Here is a 25260-nt window from a genome sequence, read left to right as displayed (position 1 = left end):
ATGTGTGCCTTCTGTGTGCTTTATTGGATTTACTGGCTGTGGATTGTCTCCATCAGAGTCCTTCCTCTGTCTCTACCACCGAGTCTCTGCCTACATACACACCACGGAGCACCAGCAGTGTTTTGTGGACTGTGCCGTAGCAGTTGCAGCAGAACACTACATTTATCTAGAGGACTCATAGTGGTAAGCAACATATCCGCAATTCAAGTGAATTCAAATCAAGTGACCCTTATACTATCGCTGCAGCTCCGGGTTGTGGTGAACTCTCAATAGTGACTGATAAAGAGTGGATAATACTGCTACTAAAACTCACGTGTTCAGAGAGAGGGAGAGAGATGTGTGTGTGTGTGTGTGTGTGTTTTTTTTTTTTTCCAGGGAGATTTGGTGGTTGAAGTTATTGGGCACCACAACATGTTGAACTCTTAAACCATTGCAGGATGCACCAATTTGAATACTACTGCTAGCGAACTCATTGGACTGGGAGGTCTTACCTTACGCTATATCGGCGCGAGCAGGAATTTATATTACGTTGGTGCCGATGAAGCGAAATCAAAGGGAAAGAAATGCAACTGTTTATTGGCTGGAGTAGTGATAGAATTAATCGCAGCTATTTGCTAAATGTGTTCCAACAAATTCCAACTTTGCATAGCCTTAATCCCAAGACATTGAATGGATTAAACTTTTTCATAACAATAATAGGATGCTGTGTAAAATTAAATCCTTGGTAATTACAAAAATGCTGTGGGAACAAAGATAACTTCAATATGTTGGGATACAAATTGCATGCTTTTGGAAACTTCCAGGAGTCTACTACATTTATTGTATACCAACCTGAGAAGATTAAATGTAATGTGAATATAGGTACCTAATCTAGCTATAAACCAAGTCCTGCTTGCACAGTTAGTATTGGTTGTGAATGCTCTGAAAGGCTTAGCATGTCTGGAACCTCTCTTAAATGTGAGTTCCCTTGACGCCACGCAGAATCACTCATAACCCACATCCCTTTCAAGTTGGAATTGTTGTGGATTTAACAATTTAATTAAATGTCATGCAGAAGAGCCAAGATTGTATACCTCTTGCATTATTCTCATACAAGAAACAATGGCTATGAAACGTCTCAGTTTGGATGGTTTTACCTCGCACTCCCATCCTGCGAGACTGGGTGTACAGGGCTGAACCTCAGGAGGCCATATGACCTTAGTTCACAATAGTGCGAATATTCTTTCCACCTTTTATAATCTTCTACTAACGAATTGCTTGTTATTGAGGTGTTAATCTAGCATTATCACATCATAATTATGTATTGGAATCCTATGAATTGCACCATAGAAAAGATCATACATGATCTTGATGCAATATTACAAAAAGCCCTCCTCATTAATGCGAAGTACGTTACTAGGAGGAGATTTCAATACCCTTCTAAATTATTATAATTTTTTTTTTTTTTGTTCCAAATCTGGTCAATTTCATCTTTCCTCTACTTCTCTATCCTGTGAACATTGGAGATGTTGGATGGATTTTCTAACAGACTGGAACTTCCACCTAGTCCCTCATGCACAGGATCAAAAGTGATTTTACATGGAGGAGAGGGAATTCAAGGTCACTTATTGACTATATTGCTGTTTTGAAAAATTTATTAGAGATGTGTGTCGATCTCTATATGTGATTTAAGTTTGGGGGATCCTATGATGTAAAATCTCACAGTAAACATCCATGTCGAGTCGTTTATACATACAATCAAGTTGTCTTTGATAGAAGTGGACAGACACGCACTATCAATTCGATGGAATCCTAAAACTTGTAGAAACCTGACATTTGGTAAATCAAGACCAATTGAAAACAGACATGAGGGCTGATATTCCATCGCAAAACTTATTTGTGGTAGAGTATAATATCTCTGTGATAAGATGCCATCTGCTTCACTTAGCAAAACATCTCACAAACATCTCTGGCTCACATCCTAACAGTTATAATACTGAAATTGCTTTATTAAAAAGTATACGCAACAGGGAGATTAGAATAGTAAAAAGATAGAATGTTGAGGCTGCAGAAGTCATTAAGGTAAAGCAAATTCAAAGTAAATTTTTAAAATGGATTGCAAAATGTTGAAGAGGGCAAAATCTTGCTGAGAACCAAAAAATGATTCGGCTATTATGTAAACGTGACACAAAAGACATATGGGCCATACTGTAATCTTTCCAGAAACTCATTTTATTTCTGCTATTACTGGGCAGCAGTGTAGTACACATATTGAAGAAAGATATATTCTACTCCAAAAGCTTTTCTTCTGTTGAAATGAACCTATACATCAGTAAAATCCCCAGTAAATGTCCTTGGCAACTAGATGTGTTATGGGCTATTAACAAGCAAACCTATTCAAAGGCCGCAGGGCCAGGTGGGCTTCCGCTGTGTCTTCTAAAAGATGATCCATGTTCTTGGGCGAAAATGATATTTTTTTTTTAACCAAATTATACCCCCTTCATGGCTTACTGGTTTGGGTCAGTTTATCAAGCGTGCATTTATTTATCAAGTTGTTTCTGTTTTCGGCTTGTTGAATGCCAGGGCCAGGATTCAGGTCACTGATGTCCAAAATAATCTCCTTGTTAATTAAGGAGGTTAGATTGGTGCACAATTGAGAATTCCATTGAACAGAGGGAGCAGGGCGATCAATCTCTAAACTGTAAGTTTCTAAAGTGTAATGGAGATGACACCTTTCATTGATCGATACTGAGATAATGAGATGATCCCCGAGGAGAGATGGTGGATAACGGCTCGCATGAATTAAGCAGATTTACAGAGACTGCAAAGTAATCTATATAAGATGTTTTAGTGCCTCTCTGCCACGTGAATTTGAGATCTTGTTGGCCGATAACTACAAAATATATATCCCATGTGCAAAGAAGTCTATCCATCTAACTCTGAGAATGGAAAGAGAACCACCTCCAGAAGAAAAGCTAGGAGTTAGCTGGCCATAGTTGTTAAAACAGAATTGAGATCCGCGTCAACGAGAATCCTGTAGTCTGACTTGTGAAAAAAAGCATCTTCAAGAATCGCGTCCAGATGCACGAACATTTGATCCAGCGGTCTTCTAGCTGGGTTCCAATAAAGGCAAATTATTAAATAAGACGTGTGATTCACACCTGTAAAAGTTAGATCAATGGCCAGAATGTCCTCCTTGGCCATCACCATCCTTGAAGAGGAATTCATATGATTGTTAACAAGAATTGCTAAACCCCCGTACGGCCTGCCAGACCTCAACGTTGGCTGTCGCAGAGTCGGCAGTATAACCGTTAATTTGAACATTTTGTAGTTTCATAGTTTCTTGACAGTAAAATGGATAAGTGGTTGTCGAAGGACATAGAATTGACCCAGGAGTTGATATTGTTGTATCCACAAGAATTCCATGAAGCAACTGCAAGTGCTACTTCGCTACGCTACAGAATTGAGATTTGTGGCGGGATTGAGACTTTTTACTAAGGGCTCAAGTCGCGAGCAATCCTTTATAACAGATGACAAAGATACGAGTTGTGCCATAATAGATTCATTAGGAAGGTTGGAAATTGCGTTGGACGAGGGATATGCTTTGTTCATGTCACTACTACTATCATGGGTCTTGACAAATTTAATGGCAGCTTCCTCTGAATTAAATAAATGTGTTAAGCCTATCTGGATAAGATTTAATCGATGTTCCCATACCAATTTAATAAGGATGGCTGAGTGAAATTGGCAAGTCATCCGATTGCTATTCGAAGGCTAAGCGTGATCCAATCAATATCTTCCGAATTCTCAATGATGGAGTATAGTTGAAGGCATGGAGGATGAAAGAGCGAAATTCTACGCCTGCCATTGATGGTCGCATCACTTAGCCATCCAATAATATTAGATGTTTCACCAGTAAAGTTGGTTACAGGAGGCTCATCAACCTGCGCGCCCTTCTCACCACCGTCCCGCTCAGTGGAAGGCAGTGGGTCGATTGTGTTGTCCCTTATCCCATCCGGTGAGGGAGCTGGCAGAGGGCCACTGGTCGAAGTGGGCCCGTTGAGTTGGTATCCTCTTTAGCGATTTGCTATGCTGGCTGGAGATAGCCCTAAAGTATTAGACATGTTTAAGTTAGGATTATTCAATGCTTCAGTAGAATCTGGTTTTGCACCCAATTTTCTACTCTTAAGTGGAAAAAAAAGTGGAAAGTTAGGTCTGCATGTACCTACTGAGCCTGACATTAAAGATGCAGGGAGCTTCATCGCTTCAATACTGTTGGCGAGCACAGGCTTATTAGTCGCCTCATCAATAACGCAGCCTTATTCAGTAGATCTATTCATTATGATGTTTTTGTTTTTTTTTACTTTTGGAGTTGCATCTACATTACTCGACATGATGGGAACAACTTCTTTCATTTGAAGCACCTCTCTACTCTCTTCATTGAGATCTAGCACAGCGTCTTCATTACACAAATTACATAGGTTTTTAATGTGAGTTATGTCCTTTTAAATTTTTTTACTTTCTTACCTACCTCTTTTTGAGATTTTCTGTTAGCTGTTCTAAGTGCCCTGTTTTGAAGACGCTTGTCTCTACATGATAGTACTTAGAAGGGCTCCCTTCCATGGACTCACATGGCACCTCACACTCCACTTCGCCATTTACAGTGTAATTTTTCTCTTGTTCAATTAGATTGCATGGAACTTGATGCCTCATGTAAGGTTTTGATTTGGGTTTCGATATTTTCAATTTTTGCTGAATTGGAAATTCATTATGCAAGAAGTCCCGGGATTCAGAACAATTGGTGCTTAAGAGCCTGAGTGTACGTTAAGTTGGAAGCAAGTTCCAATTACTTGCAATCGGAAGTTTGCGTAGACCTGGCGCATACAAAAGTCCCTTTGGTTTTGGGGAAGAGGCTGAGATCAGTGGCACCTTGTAGAAATGAGGTTCTTTGGACACATTAAAGGCCATAATAGTTTCTTGTGCCCACATAAAACCTTCCGGGTTGTTCAATTTCACTAGGATGTCAGACATTGACGATTGTATGTCCCTGAGCTCGCAGTGTGTAATTTTGTGCCCTTTGTCCAGTAGATTGAGAATACGGGTAAGAACAGGGAACGAGTAGTCGGGGTTGTTAAGTCAAGAGATATGATTGAGTTTCCCATTGAGGCATTTAAATAAGCATTGTGGGAGGTGCCTGCTTATTTCTTGTCTGCGACAATCGCGATCTTCGAACGTACGGCCTGTTTTATCTTTTATGACATTGGCAATGGTGGAATTTGGAGAACTGGCCATAGGAGTAGCTAAATTCAACGTATTCTGTGTAGCACAGGGGCAAACTTATTCTAGATCAGAGTCCTCTCTGTGCCTCTTATTGTGGAAGTGGTCCTCCTCAATTCCACCTACAGTCGCCACAACCGGAGTGGCAGGCCCAATTCTTCCACAACGGCTGGGGCCAGTATTGAAACATCAGAGATTGATTTATTAAAGTAATCTGTGGGATTAGAAAATGAGCAGGTATTATTCAGATTTCTTAGTGGATTAAGAGAACTTTGATGGATGGCAAAGTCAATATCGTGAGCCTCTTAAAGAGCAAAAAGAATGTGTCTTTAGTGGTGCATTAAATGGATTAGGAATCTGTGCATGCACGTGCGCAAAGGCCATTTCCTGACAAATCGCATCCTTCTATAATCCTCACCAGATATACCATGTGATGTCCCTGTCGATTGTGTCAAAACTTGTTCAAGAGTGCTTACATCATCGCTAGACCTACTCATCTTGTGGAGCAGTTTGTCATAATATTGCCTTTTGAGGTTTTGGTCTTTGCACACACGACCACTTCTGAGACCTCTGACCATGGTAAGAGCTTGCGACCCTGCCCTTAAAGATAAAGCTGGGCGCCTGTGGCAAAATATTACGACTGACGCACCATATGCCTCTTTAAAGATGGAAAGAAATAGCAGAATCTACACAACGACGCCACTTAGACAGTGTGATGATGTGCCACCACAAAGAAGTACACAATCACGAATATGGCATGCAACTAATCAAATGCTCAAAAGCGATGTTGCAAGTCAGGTAAGAAATTGACAAAGGTGGGGGTGCTGTTGAGCAGCCAGCAAGATGGGCCGCCTAGCTCTAAAGCTCCGTGACCCACAGATTATAATCTGCGATCAACAGTGGAATCCTTCCACCTGTGCCTTAAAATGACACGAGTGCCCCCCCCCCCCCCTGTACATGGGGTACACACTTGGGGGGCAGGGGGGGAGGGCAGGGGGAGAGAAACACTGTTGGCGGCTCAACGGCTCCTGAGATACGACTGAGAATGTCGGCCGACCATACAGGCCCGCTGGGCCCGCCTCCTCGAGACGCGGAGGGCGGTGAAACCTTGACAGCCCTAGAAGACGCGCTCGCGAAACGGCGCTGTATCCTGCTGAAGAGCCCTCCCCCCACCCCCCCCTGACCTGCTGCCGGCCCCAGAGCTGCCGCGAGGAGAGGAGGGATAGGACTGCTGAGCTGCACCTCCAGCCAGAGCGCTCTACTTTGCCGCCGCGGGCCCCTGCTGACAGCGGGCGGCGATGGTAGGTGCCTCCAAGGGGGAGGGCTGTGGCGCTCCCGTCTCCATTGCGGCCTCGCCTGGACCCCCACGGGCCCCATCACCTCGGTGGTGTGGCCGCGGCTCGCCCCCCCATATTCCCTGGCATCACTTACCACCTTGTCCGGGCGCGGCCAGAGATCCAAACTGACTGGAGGAATACTCGCTGCGGCCCGGCCCCCCGCCTGAGAGGCCTGGCACCAACTGGCTGCGTATGCAGAAACTAGCTTCCCAGCTCTCTACCCCCCCCCCCCCCAACCACATACTGACTGCCTGTTCCTGTGCTCCGCTGATCGGGAGCATATAAAAGCTAAACAGTGGGTGCAGCTGTGAAATTATATTACGCGCTGGCCCCTCATTGCGCGAAATTGAAGCCTCACACAATTGCCTTTGCAAATGGGGGGGGGGGGGAGTTCCATGCATCCATGTGCTGCTAATCTTCTTTGGAGGAACTGTGACTGTGCAGGGTGCCGTAAAGGCGGAATTCACACCGCTATACCAGCATACACAAATCAGAATTATATCATCTTTTCATCTTGTGGGCCCACCTCATCAACTGCACGGTGCCCTGTGAGCTCAATCACTTTGTAAAGCGATACTGGCTACGCAGGAGTCCTGACTCCCACCAGCTCAACGCCTACTGTTCCTGTGGCTACTGTGAATCACTTGTTTTACCCATCAGTATACGGCCTCCCTGGCCAGTCTTGGTCCGCAGCTCCCTCGCTACCACTGCCCACTCCCAACCAGTCGGGACAAACGCCTGCATTACCGGGCTCACTTTCTGCACACCGCAACCACGTGCCAACTACCACCCGGGACTCCTGATCTACGATCCCCGACCAAACCTGACAGATTGGGAGCTGTTCCTTACCACAGTAATGCCCATCAGATCGCAGGGAACCAGCAAAGTAGGCGCCATGGACAAGTTTACCAAGGCAACGCCCAGGGTGGACCAAGCGTCGTCCTCCACATCACAAGATGATGGGGATATCCTGCCGGACCCCTCACAGCCTGACTTGTCTGCAATGTTGGAGTCCATGGCCAAAAACTTTGCAGCCTTCCATGAAAAATTGGACGATATTAATGCGAATGTTGCCTCCTTAACAGCTAAACTCGACCAACATGCGGCCAGGATCACTGAGACGGAGCAAAGAATAGGAACTAATGAGAACAATGTCCACACCCTGCAAAACACAGTCACAGAACCCGTCCGCGACATGAAGCAGGTCAAGGCCAAGTGCGATGACCTTGAATCAAGGTTGCAAAGAAATAACATTCGCATAGTGGGGGTGCCTGAATCGGCGCTAAAAGGGCGGATGGAACTCGCGGTTGAACAGCTTCTCAAAGACCTCCTAGATAATCCTGAGCTGTCACCATTTTTCACTGTAGAAAGGGCACATTGCTCACTGGCACCCCGGCCTAAAGCTCGGGACTTCCAGAGGCCAATAATTGCTAAGCTACAAGGACGGAGACCACATCGGCCAGAGAGAAAGGGGAACAGAGGCTAGACTCTCAAATCATTAGGATTTTCCCTGACTTCTCAGTAGGGGTGCAGATGGAGCGACGCCAATTTGGAGGTGTGAAAAAAATGCTAAGAGACAGGAAAATTGAATATGCGATGCTCTTCCCTTACCGCCTCAAATTAACTCGAAACAAACTGTACTTTTTCACTGTCCCGGACGAGGCAGTCCAATTCATCGAGGCACAAATCCCACTAGTGGACCCCCCCGGAGGATCCAATGGATGATGACTAAGATCAGGGCTCCGATGCCTCAACGGTAGCCCTCACAGGCCGTGGCCAATCTACAAACTGCCCCCCCAGTGGGCCAACTTGTTCACCCTTTCCCGCCCTATTCTGGGCCTAATATAGCCCCAGCATCAACATCTCAAGAACACTGCCTGTGGAAGGGGATACATCCTCAATCGGCCTGTTTATAACAGCACATAATGGGCCCAAACGTCGAAAACCGAGCCTTGCTGTTTGATGCCGGCCTATGGCACTATCTGCTTTGATCTCGCTACCTAACAATATGTTTGCTTCATTGTAACCTAAGTCCCATCAGCCGTTTGGAAGATTTATCATCATAATATGCATTAACAATGTGGGTCAGACGGCAGCGGCAGCCCCCACTGCAGCTGCAATGCCTTTTAAGGCAGAGTGTTTATGTTTGAGCCCTGGTTGGGCTGCTGGTCAAGCGTTGCCAAGTTGGAGAAGGCATGCAGTTGGTCACTCCGGGGGGAGGGGAGGGTACTATCACTGCTAGTTTGGACCGGGCAGTGAGGGTGGGGGGGGGGGGGGTGGTGAAGTTGGGGAATGTTTCACTAAAATCGTCAGGAAAGTAACGACTGGCTATGAAGAGGCGTGTGCGCCACCGCAACACACATGGTTGTAGACAGAGATGGATCCTTTATTTGGGATGTTCCATAAATTGTCACCATGGCTATTAAAATGATGACATGGAACATTCGAGGATTAACAAATTTCACGAAGTCCCGTAGGATCACAGCATATGCACAAAGACACGGGATCAAGGTACTCCTATTGCAGGAAACTCACGCTCTGAAACTCCTATCATCAAACCTAGCACAGACCTGGGTTCCCAACAGATTCTTTACCCAATACTTTACTCGGTCCAGGGGAGTCTTGACTCTCATCCACAAATCTGTTGAATTCACGCTCCACACAGCCCACATTGACACAGAAGGCAGATATGTGATCCTTCACTGCACTCTAGCTAACGAGGAATGCTTGATAGCAAACTCATATGGTCCCAACACTGATTTCCCCCGAATTCATAGACGCAGTAACTGCTATCCTAGCGAGATATGTAGAAGTCCCCATCATATGGGGGGTGGGGGGAGACATGAATCTTATACTCGACAATGTCCTGGATAGAACAACCACCACATGCAGGGTTACCTCCCGAGCCGCCAAGCAACTTCATCTACACGATGTATGGAGAGTGCTCCATCTCCAGGAGAGGGACTACACTTTCCACACAACAGTACATAATGGCTCTTGAAGAATTGACATGTTTCTACTGTCGGGGTGCCAGGTAGGCAAGGTGACGGATGTCAAGATCCTTGCACGTACGCTCTGATCACTCTCCTGTATTGCTGCAGATCCAACTGGGTAAGACCCTGATCGCTCGACCACCCCCCTCCCTCAGCCCTCCCCCCCCCTCCCTCGGGCACTTTAAATCTGATGCTCTATCTGACATTGTCTTTAAAGCTGAGATCCTATCGGATATAAACACCTTTTTTGAAAATAACAACACAGGACACAACCGAGGGGACCCGCTGAGAGGCATTTAAAGTATACATCAGGGGGATATGCATCTCAAGGGAGGCCGGGGTCCTCAAGTCCATAAGTCAGGCCCTAAACAACTCTGAAACTAAGCTTAACTCTAGAACGAGAACATGCTTCTGCACCAGCTCCGGCAACCCTAGAAAAAATCGGAACAGAACTAGAACTATTTGAGTCTCATGCCCTGAGCGAGGTGCGGTACTATGTTCGCCCTGTGGCTGCCCGAAGGTACGGTGAGGGAGACAGACCTGGAAGAACCCTGGCTAAACTAGTGCGCGCAGAGGGAGGTAGAACCCGGATAGATAGCATTCTAGATGAACAAGGCTCACGGCACTGGTCTGACCAAACCATCATTGACACCTTCGCTAGCTTCTATGCCAGTCTATATGGCCCCCAGCCGGAGAACACAGCCCATGACCTGGACGACCTACTAGAAAGCATCCCTATGAGTCTCATCTCCCAAAGCAGCAAGGAACAACTCGATGCCCCGCTCACCTTAGATGAGATAGTCTGGGTAATTTCAGACCTTCCAAAAAAAACAAGGCCCCGGGTCCTGGCGGGCTCACATCGGAGTTCTACCAGGAACATTTTGCCATTTTAGCTCCCGTACTATGCGGGGTTTGGGCCGAATCACTACGGTTAGCCACCCTCCCTCCCTCACTCCCTCCCTCCTTAAGAGAAGCCCTGATCACCATCCTCCCCAAACCGGGTAAATCCCCAGACGAATGTGGTTCCTATAGGCCCTTATCGCTTATTAACAGACACGAACATTTTTGCTAAAATAATAGCGAACTGGTTACTTCCTTTCATGCCTTATCTAGTTCACGCAGACCAAAGTGGATTTGTTCCCGGCCGCTCTACAGCACTTAATATCCGCGTATATTCAATGTGATGGCCAGAATTGACCCAAAAGCGGACGCAGCGGCGGTCACACTAGACGCCAAGAAGGCATTTGACATGGTCTCATGGCAATACTTGTGGGCTGTGCTGGGGAAAATGGGAGTTGGACCAAATATGATCTCCTACATAAACCTCCTGTATACAGGACCTATGGCCAGGGTGCTGGTCAACTCCAATGTCTCCTCTCCCTTCGTGGTACATAGGGGTACCCGCCAGGGATGTCCGTTCTCCCCCATCCTTTTTGCGCTCGCCATTGAGCCCATGGCGGACCATGTCAGGAATGGGCACACCCGTAAAGGTATTCGTCTACAGGACACACAGGAAATCATCTCACTGTATGCTGATGATTTATTTCTATACGTTAGAAACCCCTCCACATAGCTGGACCCGATCATCTGAGACATAACCAAAATTGGCACGTACTCTGGCTTCACCATCAACTATTCTAAATCAGAAATGCGGCGACCCAGCAACCATCATGTGAATTCCCCCTACGCTGGTCCCAAGGTGGCATCAGATACCTTGGGGTGCAAGTATCACTAATCAAAGCCTCTTTACTGGCAGATAACTGAGACCACGGCACAGCTCACTGAATCAAATTGCTAAAATGGCGCATTCTCCCACTGTCCCTTGCGGGTAGGCTGTCCTTAATGAAAATTATCACGGTTCCCAAGCTCCTCTATCTTTGCTAACGTACCAGTGTGGCCCGGGAAGCAATATTTCAACAGGCTCCACTCGGCGTGCTCCCAATTTCTCTGGCATTCTGGAGCCGTATGTAAGAAGTGGCAACATATGACCCTAACCTACGAAAAAGGTGGTTTCTCAGCCCCAGACCTACATTGTACTGGATTGCTGCACAGGCCCAACACGCCATACACTGGTACGCCCACTTTAACCCGCCCCCACATGTGAAATTGGAGAAACTGGCAGGCCATGGGACCAACATCATGACCTTAGTATTACACCGTACGTTCCAGACGGATGCCCCAGCAGACCCTATGGCCACCATGATCCGAGCATGAAATAGCATTCTGGATTCGAAACGAGGGCATCGCCCATACTACAAATGGCTTCCCATATGGCAATTCCCTGGTCTCTCCCCCACACACAACAGCATTTCCTGCGGCACAAAGATGGCGGCCCGAACACTCCCAACTCACTGCTGGAGCTACTACAATACTTCAGGCTAAGAGCGGCGGTCCGTGAAATGTGGCCCTCCTACCCAGATGAGCCCCCAGACTCACCAGAACAATACATATCAAATTCCGCAGGAGGCAGGGGCATAATATCCTCTCTGTACAAAATGCAGCTGGGAAAACCACGGGAAGCTTGGGCCAGGGAGCTAGAAATGGAAATCACTGAAGGGAATGTGGAACAAAATGTGTGCGCACACGCACAAAGTCTCCCTTAGCGCTAGATTCCGTTGTATACTCCTTAACAGACTTTATTATACACCGCTCAGAGTTGCGAAATTTACTCGCACCCCGACTCACACATGCCCGAAATATAAATCTGAAGAGGCAGATCATATACATGTGTTTTGGTCCTGTGCTGCGCTAGGTGCGTTTTGGATGGAAGTGACGAAAGCGCTCTCAGAGATAGTTGGGTCCCCGGTGGACCTTGACCCATTGGCCTTGTTCGGAATTTGGACTGGAGAAAGTGCAAAAAAAGTCAAGATTCTTAAATATAAGTGCTAGTGTTGCTAAAAGATGTATATAACAATGCTGGAAGTGCCGCGGGACACAACCCACCCCATGGAGATGTGGCTGAAAGCCCTTACTTTGGTACTATAATATATTGGATCACTACCCATGCCATCTCGCCCCGAAGATGTGTGGACTAAATTCTGCAGTTACCTAAATGGCAGAGACGAGGTTGAATGGAGCTCCACTCCCCCCAAGTTTGTTTTTGGAGGAGGTGCCGTTGAAAAGGATGTTGCAGTAACCCATATTTGAGCCAATGATTGCACGGGCAATGGTTTGGCAGTTGTTTTCGAGAGGAAGGGTCTGGCTGCGTTATGGACCTTGGTTGCATAGGCTACCAAGGACGCAATGGCACTTGTCTCTTCATGGTAAGTGATGCGTCTAGGTAGATCCCTAGGGTCTTTACTGTGTTTAGAGACCTGTATCGAGCAATTGTCAATTGTGAAATTGTGAAGGCAGAGTATTGGTTAAGGGTCTTTAATGCGCTTGGCGGGCTAACAATCAGGATTTCTGTCTAGTCGCTGTTGAGACAGATGATTGGCTGCCATCCAGGTCTGAATTGTGGAGTAGATTGTGTTGAGGGTGTTGTCTTCTATGTAGCTGCCTGAGCGGGGGGGGTGGGGGGAATCAAGATTTGAGTGTCGCCGGCATAATTTGTGTAAGCTATGCCGAGTCAATCTAAGATGTGGAATAAGGGGCTAGTAAAGCTATTGTAAAGCGTAGGGGCGATGCAGGGTCCTTGTGCCGCCCCCCCCCCCCCCCACAGGTGATGGGAGAGGGAGAAGCATTGGCGATATCTGAGGAGACTCATCAGTCTTCCATTAAGGAAGGATGCTATTCAGGCAGTGGCTGAAGGTGAGAGGTGAGTGGTGAGGTGGTGGCAGAGGATCTTGTGGTTGACTAGGTCAAATGCTGCAGATAAATCTAGTAGGAGGAGCAGTGCAGTCTTGCCTTTGTCCCTGATCTCCTCTAATTAATTTATTACATTGGGCAGATTCTGTGCTGTGCCCTGGACGGAATCCAGATTGACGCATCGCTAGGATGTGATTGTCCTCCAGGAATTGCTGAACTTGTAGGTAGCTCGGTCCAAAATCTTTTAGGAGGAATGGCAGTCATGATTGGCCTGTAGTTTGTGGGGATGGCTTGGTCTATGGATTTGTTTTTTTTTTTTAAATTAATTTTATTTATTTATTTTTTTAGGAGAGGAAGTACCCAGGCTTCTTTGAGGCTGGCTGGAACAGTGCTTTTTGGGGGGGGGACGTGAGGGGGCGAAGGAAGTGTTTGTGACAGCTGTGATGATGGGGGTGGGGGGGTTAGTATGTCGGGACAATCTTTCACGAGGGGTGCAGGGCGGATGTCTCCTTTGCATTTTGATGATTTTAGACTATTGATCAGTTTGGTGACTTCGGTTTCAGAAAGGTCTCTGAACTGAGTGGTGAGGGAGGTAAGCAATTGTCATGGGTACTATGTTGAATGTTTCTTCATTTCTGAAAAGCCTGTCTGCTGCAGTGCACCATGGGAGATGTATCTATAATGTATACCCGCCCTCTCTTCTTTGTCAAATACTACAAAGGTCTGCATTCCATAACCCCAGGCTCCAAAGGATCGAGAGTCGATGCTTTGTGCCCAAGTTGTTGAAATTGGCCTTTTTTGTCTTTGGGGAAATTAATGGGGACTAGAACGAAATAGTCTGCAAAATGTCAGCCAAATTCATCATATGAATCAAATGTATTGGCAATAAATGTTTTGATTTCCTATGGCACTCGCCACTCACCTTAACTATAGTGCAGCAACCGCTGCACTACACTATATATATATCTGTTTGTAATTTACAGTGTTTTTAAAATGAGTTTCATATGCAATACTCACTCGCAAACTATCTCCTGTTTTTTCTTTTTTTTGTAGTAATTTTATTGTCTCGAGTTTAAAATACAATTCCATTGCAATTCAAATCCATATTCTCGCTTATTTTCATTATATCTTGTCCCCTTGAAATTAGCCAATTCCCCAAAATTCTCAACACATGTATAGAACCTATCCTCTGCAATTGTAGTCTTTAATTCTGTTAATGCTATGATGCAGCTTTTTTTGGGTTAAGGTGTGCTGCATCCAAAAGGCTATCTCTAGTCTTTTCATTTTGGTAGACTATGTAATCAGGCTGGTTGTTGTACTTTGCACCGATGATTGAATTGTATTCTAACTAGTCCTGTTTTAAATTATCTAAATTCAGTCGAATCTTTTTGCCTTTTCAGCCCATGCATTCTTCATTTTTGCACCCCCAATGAAACACACCCATTTCTGTCATTGTTCAGTGCTTAAAATCCACTTTTTTTCCAAACTCTCATGTGTAGATTGGCATAATATGTGGTGAAGTTGGAGCACATAGTAGTCTCGGTCTAAATAATTCATACTGGAATAGAAAAGTAGTTGCATTTCAATCTGCTCAACAGGGTTACCAAAAATACATGCTCTGTTTGTGGTGGTCCGTTACCGGCCAGTCTGATGTTTGTGCCTTCCTCGTGAGATATATTGTTGTACAGGTTTTGGACATCCAGTGTGGCTAATGGGTCTCCTCTGGTACCTTCGACAGTGCCTTCATCTTGTTAATGTCTCATGTACATATGTTCCCTGTATATACAAAACACCAAGCTGCTGGGTTACAGGTGAATTTCTTTCACTAAGGTCATTGGTCTTTAAACAATTGTACAATTAAATATATGTAGGGAAAGTTCATAAGCACTCAGGGCGCGGGTGCCACCCAATCGGGGAGCTCAGAACGCGTGCTGACACTACTAGTGCCAGCCCGCGTTCCAAGCTGCCTGATGAGTAGTTACTCTGCCTGCCACCCCCCCCCCACCACCAACTGCGCTTTAAAACATTTTTTAAAAAGTTTCCCTCATCCCACTTGTCTGATTGCAGCAGCGGGTCCCCGTAGCAGCTCCTGTTGGCTCCTGTTCCAATGTGGCCACCATGGAAATGGAAGAGTGGCTCCATATGGATCCCCGCCTTCCATTTTCATGGTGACCATGTTGGTGTAGTATTTTCTCTCCGTGAACGGGATGCCGGAGAGGAAATACTTTCCTATTTATTTAAACCATTAGCACCCGTGCAGCATACTACATGGGTGCTAATGAGGTGATATGCCCTGAGGTGGCGAGCCCACCCTGTAGCCTACAGCCCACCACCCGTGTAAATGGTCTCTCCTAGGCTTTTTAAAAAACAAAAAAATGTTTTGAGTGTGTTGTAAATAGTCTGCAAGGGTCACAAAGCATGAAACTTAAAAACTGTTGAAAATGGTGTACTTGGGTCAATACCTGTAAACTTCCCCACTCTGCACCATCCTTGTGTTTTTGCCTTGCAAAGGCCCTCATTTCTTGTCCGTTTCCATATGTAGTTCTCTCATACCTTTTTAATAGTGCAGCCTCCCTTGTAATGCGATAGTTGTTCTATGAAGCTTGTAGTGTCTCAATTTGTGATCTGTTTTGTATTTGTATTTTATTGATTTATAAAGCGCCTTACGCCAAAGCGCTGTACAAAGAACATGATACATAAAACATGAACGATAAACTGTTGAAGCATAACAATATGAATCAAACAACAAAACAATGGAAAGAGCAATTAACTGAAAGGGGGCGGGAGAAAGGGAGATGGGAGAGGTTGGGGGTGGGGTGAAAGAGGAGGAGGAGGGCAAGAGGGGGGGAAAGGAAGGGAGGGGGGGTAGAGGAGGGGAGAGAGTCAGGGAAAGAGAAGAAGGGGGAAGTAGAAGGGGTGTAGGGGATTCAAGGAGGAGGATGGAGAAGGAGAGATTTCAGGGAAGTGCGGAATGAAGGGAAGGAGGGGGAAGAACGGATGGCAAGAGGAAGGGAGTTCCAGTGTAAAGGAGCTAAGAGCTGGAAGGAGCAAAAACGGGAGGAGCCACAGGGAGGAAGAAGTGAAGTGAGAAGGAAATGGACAGCAGATCGGAGGGAACGGGAGGGAGAGTAGAAGGAGAGGAGAGAGGAGAGCTAAGGGGGGGGGGGCAAGACCATGAAGAGATTTGAAGACAAGACAGAGAAATTGCAATTTAAGTTGGGAGGAAAAAGGAAGCCAGCCAAGGTAAGAGAGAGAGGAAGAGATGGAATCACGGGAGGTAAGGAGACAAAGGGTGCGCACAGCAAAGTGGTAGATAGATTTAAGAGGGGCAAGGTGAGAATTAGGGAGTCCAAAGAGTAAGGAAGAGCAGTAGAAGAGCCGGGAGAAGATAAGGGAGGAGATTAAGAGTTTAGTAGTGCAGATTTTGCGAATATTGTAGAGTTGGAAGCGGCAGGAGCGAGAAGTGAGGGAGATGTGTTTGGAGAAAGAGAGAGGAGTCGAAGAGAACGCCTAGTTTGCGAGCCTGAGAAGAGATAGGGAGATTGGAGGAAGGGAAGTGAATGAAAGGGGGAGAAGAGGGAGGGGGAAGAGAGTTGGAGGGGAAAAATAAGACTTCTGTTGATCAAGCGCCTTAATTGATGATATTCTTGAGCGTTGTCTTTGTCTGTACTACATAGTAAGTAATTAAATATTTGTATGCCCACATTAATTTCCTGATATTTATTTTATCTCGGCAGGAATTAAATCTATTCCCCACTATGTGGGATATACACAACAAGAATATGTTGACCTCAGCAACAAGTACCTGGATAATGAACAGCAAACCACGTCTGAGCCAGAGAAGCCTAGTAATCCATATAATATGTCGAGCAAACACCAAGAGTATACAGATTCTGAGAGTGGATCCAGAAAGAGATTCCAAGAAGTGGAACACCAATATTGTGCACAACCTGAGGTTCGGGTCAGTGCCAAGCGCCAAGATTTGGAGCATCCGTATTGTGCAGAACCTGAACATCAAGCTACTAATAGACATCAGGACGTTGAGCATAGATATTGTGCAGAACCAGAGACTCAGCCTCTTAACCAACAGGCTGTGGAACACCAATGTAGTGCAGAACATGACATTCAACCTTGTAACAGAAACCAGGATGTGGAACATCGATATTGTGCAGCGCATGAGACTGAACCAATTAATAGACACCTGCCGGCAGAACACCAATATTGTGCCGAACCTGAGATTGTGCCCAGACACAGACACCAAGACTTGGAACACCAATATTGTGCAGAACCTGATCTTGAACCGAACGGGCACGAGAATTTTGCAGATACTCAAAATGAGGGCATATGTAAATACCAGGATGTGGAACATCAATATTGTGTTGAACTTGAACACAAGCACAATAATATTGAGCATCAATATTGTATAGATCCTGAAATTGAACTCTGTAAGAAACAGGAGATGGTACACCAGGAACATGCAAGGGCCGAGTCTTGTAATCCTTGCTTGGAAATGGACTATCAGAAACACGTAGAAGAGGACACCGATACAAACGGACTGTTGGAAAGTAGACCACAAGATTCTGCTGAACCAGAAGTTGAACAAAATATAGGCCACATAGATAATAATCACGAAGCATACATGGAACCCAACAAAACACTTTCTGGAGAGGACTGTGAGGCAAGTTCTTCAGCCAGTGACCTCTGTTTAGAGGTTCAGCATAAAGGTGATGCATGTTCTTCGGAACCCTCTAACTTGTGTATAGAGGGGGTCCAGCAGGGCTATGACGAATCTGAACACAGGAGTGAAGGTTTTGTTGTGTGTTGTAAAGAGGAAGCAGAACGTGAACAAGGAAGTAACAGTTTGAAGATTTGTCGCTTAGTTGAGTATGTTGAACCAGAGGGTGGCCTCAATAATAGATGTATAGCTGTGTATCGAGATGGATATGCAGAACTTGAGGTTGAAGACCGTATTGGATCTGTCGGAGTTTATCATGAATATATTAAACGAGAGGTTGATGCGGATAGCGAATACATAGCGGGAAACAATGAAAAATATGCTACCCCTGCTTATGGGTGTGTGTATAAGTATGGGGAAGATCAAGAAGTTGATCCCAGTAACCAATGTTTGGTTGTATATCATGCACAATATGCTGAACATGAGGCTGAACCCAGTAATCATTGTTCAGAGGGGGAACATGATGAATATACCTTACAACTAGAGCTTCTTGACGCAGCATCAGCAGTCACTAAAGAACATATCCTTCAGGTGTCGAGTCAAGAGGAGGCTCACATGGAGCAGAAAAGCCCTTCCCCGGACATACCAGACCTATCCTCGGAGTGTGAAGGGGGCATCGGACACACCACAAGCCAAACTATACATTGGAGTACAACACCCAACAAGACGCACACCTGTGCAGAGTGTGGGAAGGCGTTCAGTCGAAATTCTAATTTGATTGTTCATCGCAGATCTCACACCGGGGAGAAGCCCTTTAAATGTGCTGAATGTGGAAGCCGCTTTGTTAGTTCATCAAAGATGATTGCGCATGAACGAACACATACAGGTGAGGCTACACTACAAGTCCTCATTGGGTCTGTGGTTAGATATCATTTCTTTGCATTTCTTAATCTGTTTTATAGCTCAATTATTTCTCCAGTGCCTTCCAAAGATTGGGGCAGGTTTCGACATCCCCCTGACCCTGTAATAGGAGGTGATCGAGCTGAAAAGCAGCCTCCAATATTCAAAATCCTTTTGTAAAGTTCTGGCATGAAGTAATAGGTGGATATCTTATGATTGAAGTGCTGCTCTTAGACTGAAGTTCCGCCTGCACTTCACACGTTTGAATCCGCTTGCAGTGCTTGGAAGGTGGTGGAATCCAGAATGAAGTGCTATGTAAGAATACCGAAAAATGTACACTTGGTTTAGCCATTGATACTGGGCCATACCATTTGCACGTGCGCAATCTGAATGATACCTGGACTAGTATGATCGTTGTCTGTCATCCCTCTGTTCCCCCTCCCTTGCCTCGTTGTCCCTTGAAACACTAGTGTATTGGCACGTTATAAATGCCTTATCATATCGTATCATCATTTAAACTCGGAACCAAGGCTTGACCAAATGGATTAGTAAACCAGAATTGTGTCTTAATTTGATGTTCACAAGCACAGATGCTTTAGTTCACATTGCAATCAGTACCTAGTTGTAAGCAATCTTGGAATTGTACTACACATTAACAATATTTCTTATGTTAACGTCTTTTGATATGTTTACAAGAGGGAGATTGTCCCTACAATGTTAGGAATTGGGGACAAATATAAACCATAAAAAGGAGGCTCCTACCAGAAACACAAGATGCAAGTAGTTTTTTTAATTTTTGGGTGGGTCGTTTTTTTTCTAAATAAAAGGTGGACATAAAGCCCAGTCTAGTTTTCAGGTATGTCTGGCACAAACGTCATTTGAGAGTACTCTTGTTGTTTTGACTTAATCGAACACAATTTATTTTTACAATTTAACAAATAAAATAAAAAGGCTTAACTTAGAAGCACAGATATCGTATCATTATCTCAGTGGATTGGAGGAAAGAAATTACCCATCAAGGGGCATAACTTTATTTGTGAACAGACACGGGACACAGTGACACAAAAATGAAATATAATGACAGTAGTTAAACTGGCTACAGTGTATTTTTAGAAAAGTAAAAACCGACGCAATACATTGTGGAATGGACATCTATTGATGCTCCATACCATACAAAACAAAGCAATACCCATCACTGACGTGTACATAAATTGAAGGCAGAATTTATTGGAGAAATGGCTAAAGCAAATCGTAGGTGGCAGTGCAAAAATCAAACCTAGTTCACAAGGGGTGGCAGCAAGAGAGATCGGGTAAAAGTACAGTAATCTCAAGGAACGCGGTTCTGTCAGAATCCAACCGAGGCTTGGGACTGACTGACTGACTGGATGGTGAGTGCTGTGGTTGGCGGAACCCGTCAAGAGTAGAAGAGGAACATACCCCGAACGGAAATGGATGATGACGGGCAAGTGGATTGTGATGTAAAATCAGCTTCGGAAAAGGCTTATGTATGGGCAATTTAGTCTGAGCGTGCGGGACATTGTTGGCACAAACCCCCAGATCACGTGCCAGTGATCCTGGTTTAGTGCAAAGTTAGGGGGTGACATATGCTGCTGTGTGGGGAAGGGTATGTGTTCCTGTTGGGCCCGTTTAGAGTTTATTTATCATTATTCACAGTACGATCATATGGGAAAGGGGTGGGGGTGTGAAAGCTAGCCCGGGGGGGGAGGTTTGTGGGCTTGCCCTGGGACCATATGAAAGGTGAACAAGATCAGGATGGTGACACCGGCTGGGGTACCACAAAGGATGTTGAGTTGTCGGTCATGGGCAAAATCAAGAGTGGCCCTGTCTCTAATTTTTCGGTGGCTCGCAAGACTGATATTGTCCTGCTGCAGGGGACGCTGTACCTTTTTGGGGCAGGGAAAGTACTCAGTGGTGGAAGACACTGGTATCCGCCAGAGGCTCGAGGTGGGTGGCTATCTTGGTTTGAAGGGCGACACCACTGGAAGTGCACCATGTGAGTGGCACCTTGTAGGGAGAAACTGTATGCATAATCGATGTCTATGTACCACCAACACTTCAAGCTGAGATGTTTCAGCAGGTTCATACCTTATTGGCTAAACAAAGGCAGGGATATGACAATACGGGGGGGGGGGCCTTTAACGATACGACACAGCCAACGATCAATAGACTGCCCTACACTGGGTAGACCCACGGGCCCCCAGACAAAACGCAGTGTATTCATGGACGCCATGGGTTTAGGAGATGTCTGGCGAGAGCGTCATCCTGGGGAGCAGGGGTTCTCATTCTACTCCAACGTACACGCCTCCTTCTCGAGGATTGACTATATATACTCCTCCCGAGTGCAACAATAGGCTGGGTGGAGAATGCCCCCTTCCTCCTGAGAGGTGTTCCAGGTCACACCACCCTGGTAATTAGTATACAGGGGAAGGAGAGTAAACGGGTTGGATGTTGGAGGCGCAATGCAGTTTATTTTTTTAAAAACATTTTTAAGTTTTATTTTTCTTTCGGAGGCACAGATCTTTTACAAACCATAACACATAGAATGACACATAGCAGTATGAACTCGTATAGTAACTTAGATGTCTATCACTGTACTACTGAAATCCCCAATTTTTAACCCTCCTATTCGAAGTCATTTCCCCCACCCCCCAGGTTTCCCTTATTAAGTCCCAGTCTTTTCACCCTTCCTCTAGCCTTTCCCCGTATAGGAGGCTTGCTTCCTTTGTGTTCCTGGCTGTCAACAGACATGACAGTTCTTGAGACACTGGTTTATAGAATAGGTCTTCTTTTTCCCCAACAAAGTCCTGAAAAGGGGACCAAGTGGATAAGAATTTCAGGTATTTCCCTGCTTTTATGGCGGTTACTTTCTCCATTGCCATGTCCCACCCCACCACCATAGCGTTGTCGGCCGCTCTCATCTTCCAGCATTGTGCCAGTGCCATTCTTGCCGCCGATGGATGCATAGTCAGGGAGGCGGTGTGACCTGATGCTCCATACGAGCCCTCTGCAACCACCCCCAGTAGGATTATTTTTGTAGACATTGGTAATTCTCTGCCAGTTATGTCTCTAATGTGCGCTAATACTTCCTTCCAGTAGGTCACTGCTTTTAGGACATGTCTACCACATGCAGTACATACCCCCCACCCCTCTCCCTACAACCTCTCTAGCACTGCGAGGGATATTCTTGGTTAATTTTATGTAATCTGTGGGGGGGCATGTACCATCTGTAGCAAAGATTATACACTGCCTGTTTTATCACTGTGCATTTAGATGATTTGTGGGCTCTAACCCATATCTTGCTCCACTCTACTTCCGTGATAGATTCTCCAATGTCTTTTTCCCAGCTCCTTTTGTATGGAAGGTTGTCTGCCGGTTGTGCTCCGTCAAGCAGCCTGTATATTCTCGAGATCCCTCTTGCTGTCCATCCCCCTCCTGCATGGTTAGCTCAAGACCTGTTGGGGGTACTTGTAGCTGCTTTTTTCACTGCTGAATGGGAAATCCAATGTCTTGAGTGTATCTGAACCTTTCTCACTCACTGATATCAAACCTTCTTTTACACTCCGTGAAGGGAATCTGGACTCCATTCTGGAACATTTCCTTCAAAGTCACGGCTTCTGCATCCTTCCATCCTTCACAGAATTTCGGCTGTAGGTCTGGGGTAAAGTCTATACTGTGTGCTACTGGGGAGAATGGGCCCAAACCTTGTTTTGATCTGCTTCCTTTGCATGGCTCTGTCCCAGCATCGCAGGGATACCCTAGTAGCTTCCAACAATTTCTTCCCCGACTCCCGGGCTTTGGGGTTTAGTGCTTGGAGTGCCAGTAGTGGGATTGGAGTAGCTGCCTGTTCGACCCTACACCAGCCTTTTGTGTTCCCTTGTTTAGACAAGTTGAGCATTGGGGCCACGTGTGCAGCCATAGTATACCTCCCTATAGCCGGGATTCCCAGACCTCCCAGTAGCGGCAGGCGCGTCAGGATGCATTTGTGTATTCTGGGTCGCCCCTCACCATATGTGAACTTGAAGATTGCGTTTTGAAGTTCTTTAATTTGACGGTGCTGGATCGCAGTGGGTATCGAGCTCCCCACATATAGCAGCCGGGGCAGGAGAATCATTTTTATTGTTGAGCCTTGCGTACCATGACAGTTCTTGATTGTCCCACCTTTGCAAGTCCTTGTGTAGTTGTTTCCATAGCGATGGGATGTTTGTTCTATACAAGCTCTCGGGATCTCTCGCCAGTTGTATTCCAGGGGGTCCTTTTCCCAGATCAGGGGGAACCTCTCTCTCAGGTTTTCGATTACTTCTGACTCCTCTGTTATGTTTAATGCTTTGGATTTGGAGTAGTTTATTGAAAACCCGGAGGTGGCGGCAAACTGCCTTAGCTTCTCTATGGCCTTCGGCAGTGTGTTCCTGGTGTCTCCCATGCGTAGCATAATGTCGGCTGCGTACAGTGCTATCTTTTGTGACGTTCCCCCAGCTAGCACCCCTTTTATGTCAGAATCTCCCTTGAACTGGAGTGCCAATGGTTCCATAGCCATTGCGAAGATTAATGGGGGTAACTGGCATCCTTCCCTTCCGGATGTCTACCTGTTTCGATTTCTGGCTATTCACTAGGAAGAATGTGATGTGGATGGACACTGGATATTTGATAAGACCCTTTTATTGAATACTGCTCCACATCCCAGTCTAGGCTGTCAAAGGCCCGTTTAGCGCCCAGGGCCGCAATTGCAGATTTCTCTTCCGTTCTTACTCCCCATTCGATTATGTCTGACCCTCCTAACGTTATCTTGGGTGTGTCGTCCTCTGATAAACCCTGCTTGGTCCTCGTGGATAATGTCTGGAAGGACCTACGACAGTTGGCTATTATTTTGGCATTTAGTTTTGCATCCGTGTTCAGGAGCGCAATTGGACGGTAGCTGGAACATTCTGAGGGGTCCTTCCCTGGTTTTAGAGCTAGTATCGTCGGGGATCGCGCCATATCCAATGAAACCGAACAGGTCTCCCTGATGACATTAAAGAGACAGAAAAGGGGCCCTTGTAATTGTGCACAAAAAGTTTTGTAATAGCCATTCCCCAGACCATCCGGGCCTGTGGTTTTATTTCCCGGTAGATGCGAAATGGCATCGCTGATTTCTTGGGTCGTAAATTGAGCCCCCAGTTCCTCCATGTCCTGAAATTTGCTGTAACGGGGTTGCGAGCTGGTAGGATCTTTGGTCTGCCTAGTTCAGATTTTCCTTGCGTAACAGATCCTTAAGGAACTGGACCATCATTTCCTAGTTTTTCTTCTGTCATGCATGTTTCTCTCCTTCTATTCTTAAGGTTAACTATGTAATTATGGGATTTTTTGTTTATTCAGTTTCACAGCGAGGAATCTTTTTGCTTTTCCCCCCATGTACGTAGTATGACTGTTTGGTATTTAGTAGCGACTGCGCCACCCTGTCCGCCGTATGGTTTTCTTTAGCTCCCGCCACGATTTTTGCGTTTGTCACGATTTATGTTTATTCTCTGCCTCTTTCAGTGCCTGCTCCAGTTTCTGAGTTATCCGGGCCCTCTCCCTGTAATATGTTGCTGCTTGTGCAATGAACTCTTCTCGCACTACCGCCTTACCCGCGTCGCAGACTGTTTTCCAGTCCACCTCCCCATTATCGTTCTGTTGGAAGTAGTTATTTATGGTATCCTCCATATGTGCCCGGAGTGCTACGTCTCGCAGGATGAGATCATTTACTCTCCAAGGAGGACGCTGTTTGCCCCTCTCTGTCCCCCTCTATGCACATTATGACCAGCGAGTGGTCAGATAGGTATTGTGTCCCAATCTCCACCTTAGTCACCCAGGATGAGGGCTGCCGAGACCAGGATCATGTCTATCCCAGCGTAGCCTTTATGTACTGCAGAAAAATGCATATATGAATAATGCATATATTCTCTATTTTTCCACTGAAAGAAGTGCCATGTCTCTAAAAAATGTCCCCAGGGCTTGTCTGTTCCTAAGGTCTGCAGCCATGGGTGGAAGTGTTTTATCGAGGCTAGGGATCATCACACAGTTAAAGTCCCCCACTATAATTGTATAACCTTCGCACCATCTCCCTATTTTCTTCAGGAGCTCAGTAATATATACGTCTTGTTTATCGTTGGGTGCGTAAACTTCCAGCATCGTATGTCTTCCTTTTGATTATCCCTTTAATCCCCAGATATCTCCCTTCCTCGTCGCAGATCAGGTGTTTCTGGAATCCTAGATCTTTATTGATTAAAATGGCTACCCCCTTTGTTTTTGAGCCACTAGAGGTGAAGACCCTGTTTCGCAGCCTTTTCTCATCGGCCTGTAGCAGATGGGTCTC

The 25260-nt window shown here is 45.8% G+C and overlaps 1 protein-coding gene across 1 annotated transcript in view; it reads left to right on the top strand.

Moving 5' to 3' along the window:
* The window catches only part of LOC138514141 (uncharacterized), a 198325-nt gene that overhangs the window by 32718 nt on the left and 140347 nt on the right, over positions 1 to 25260 (top strand). The window contains exon 3 of the mRNA XM_069629439.1: positions 17071 to 18894. Within this exon, the coding sequence (XP_069485540.1) occupies positions 17071 to 18894 (1824 nt within the window). The remainder of the gene's footprint in view (positions 1 to 17070; positions 18895 to 25260) is intronic.

Source organism: Ambystoma mexicanum, chromosome 12 (genome assembly GCF_040938575.1).
Source record: "Ambystoma mexicanum isolate Mex_15411 chromosome 12, UKY_AmexF1_1, whole genome shotgun sequence".
NCBI classification, from domain to species: Eukaryota; Metazoa; Chordata; class Amphibia; order Caudata; family Ambystomatidae; genus Ambystoma; species Ambystoma mexicanum.
Note: the sequence above shows the minus strand (reverse complement) of the source record. Positions and strands in the feature narration are given on the sequence as shown.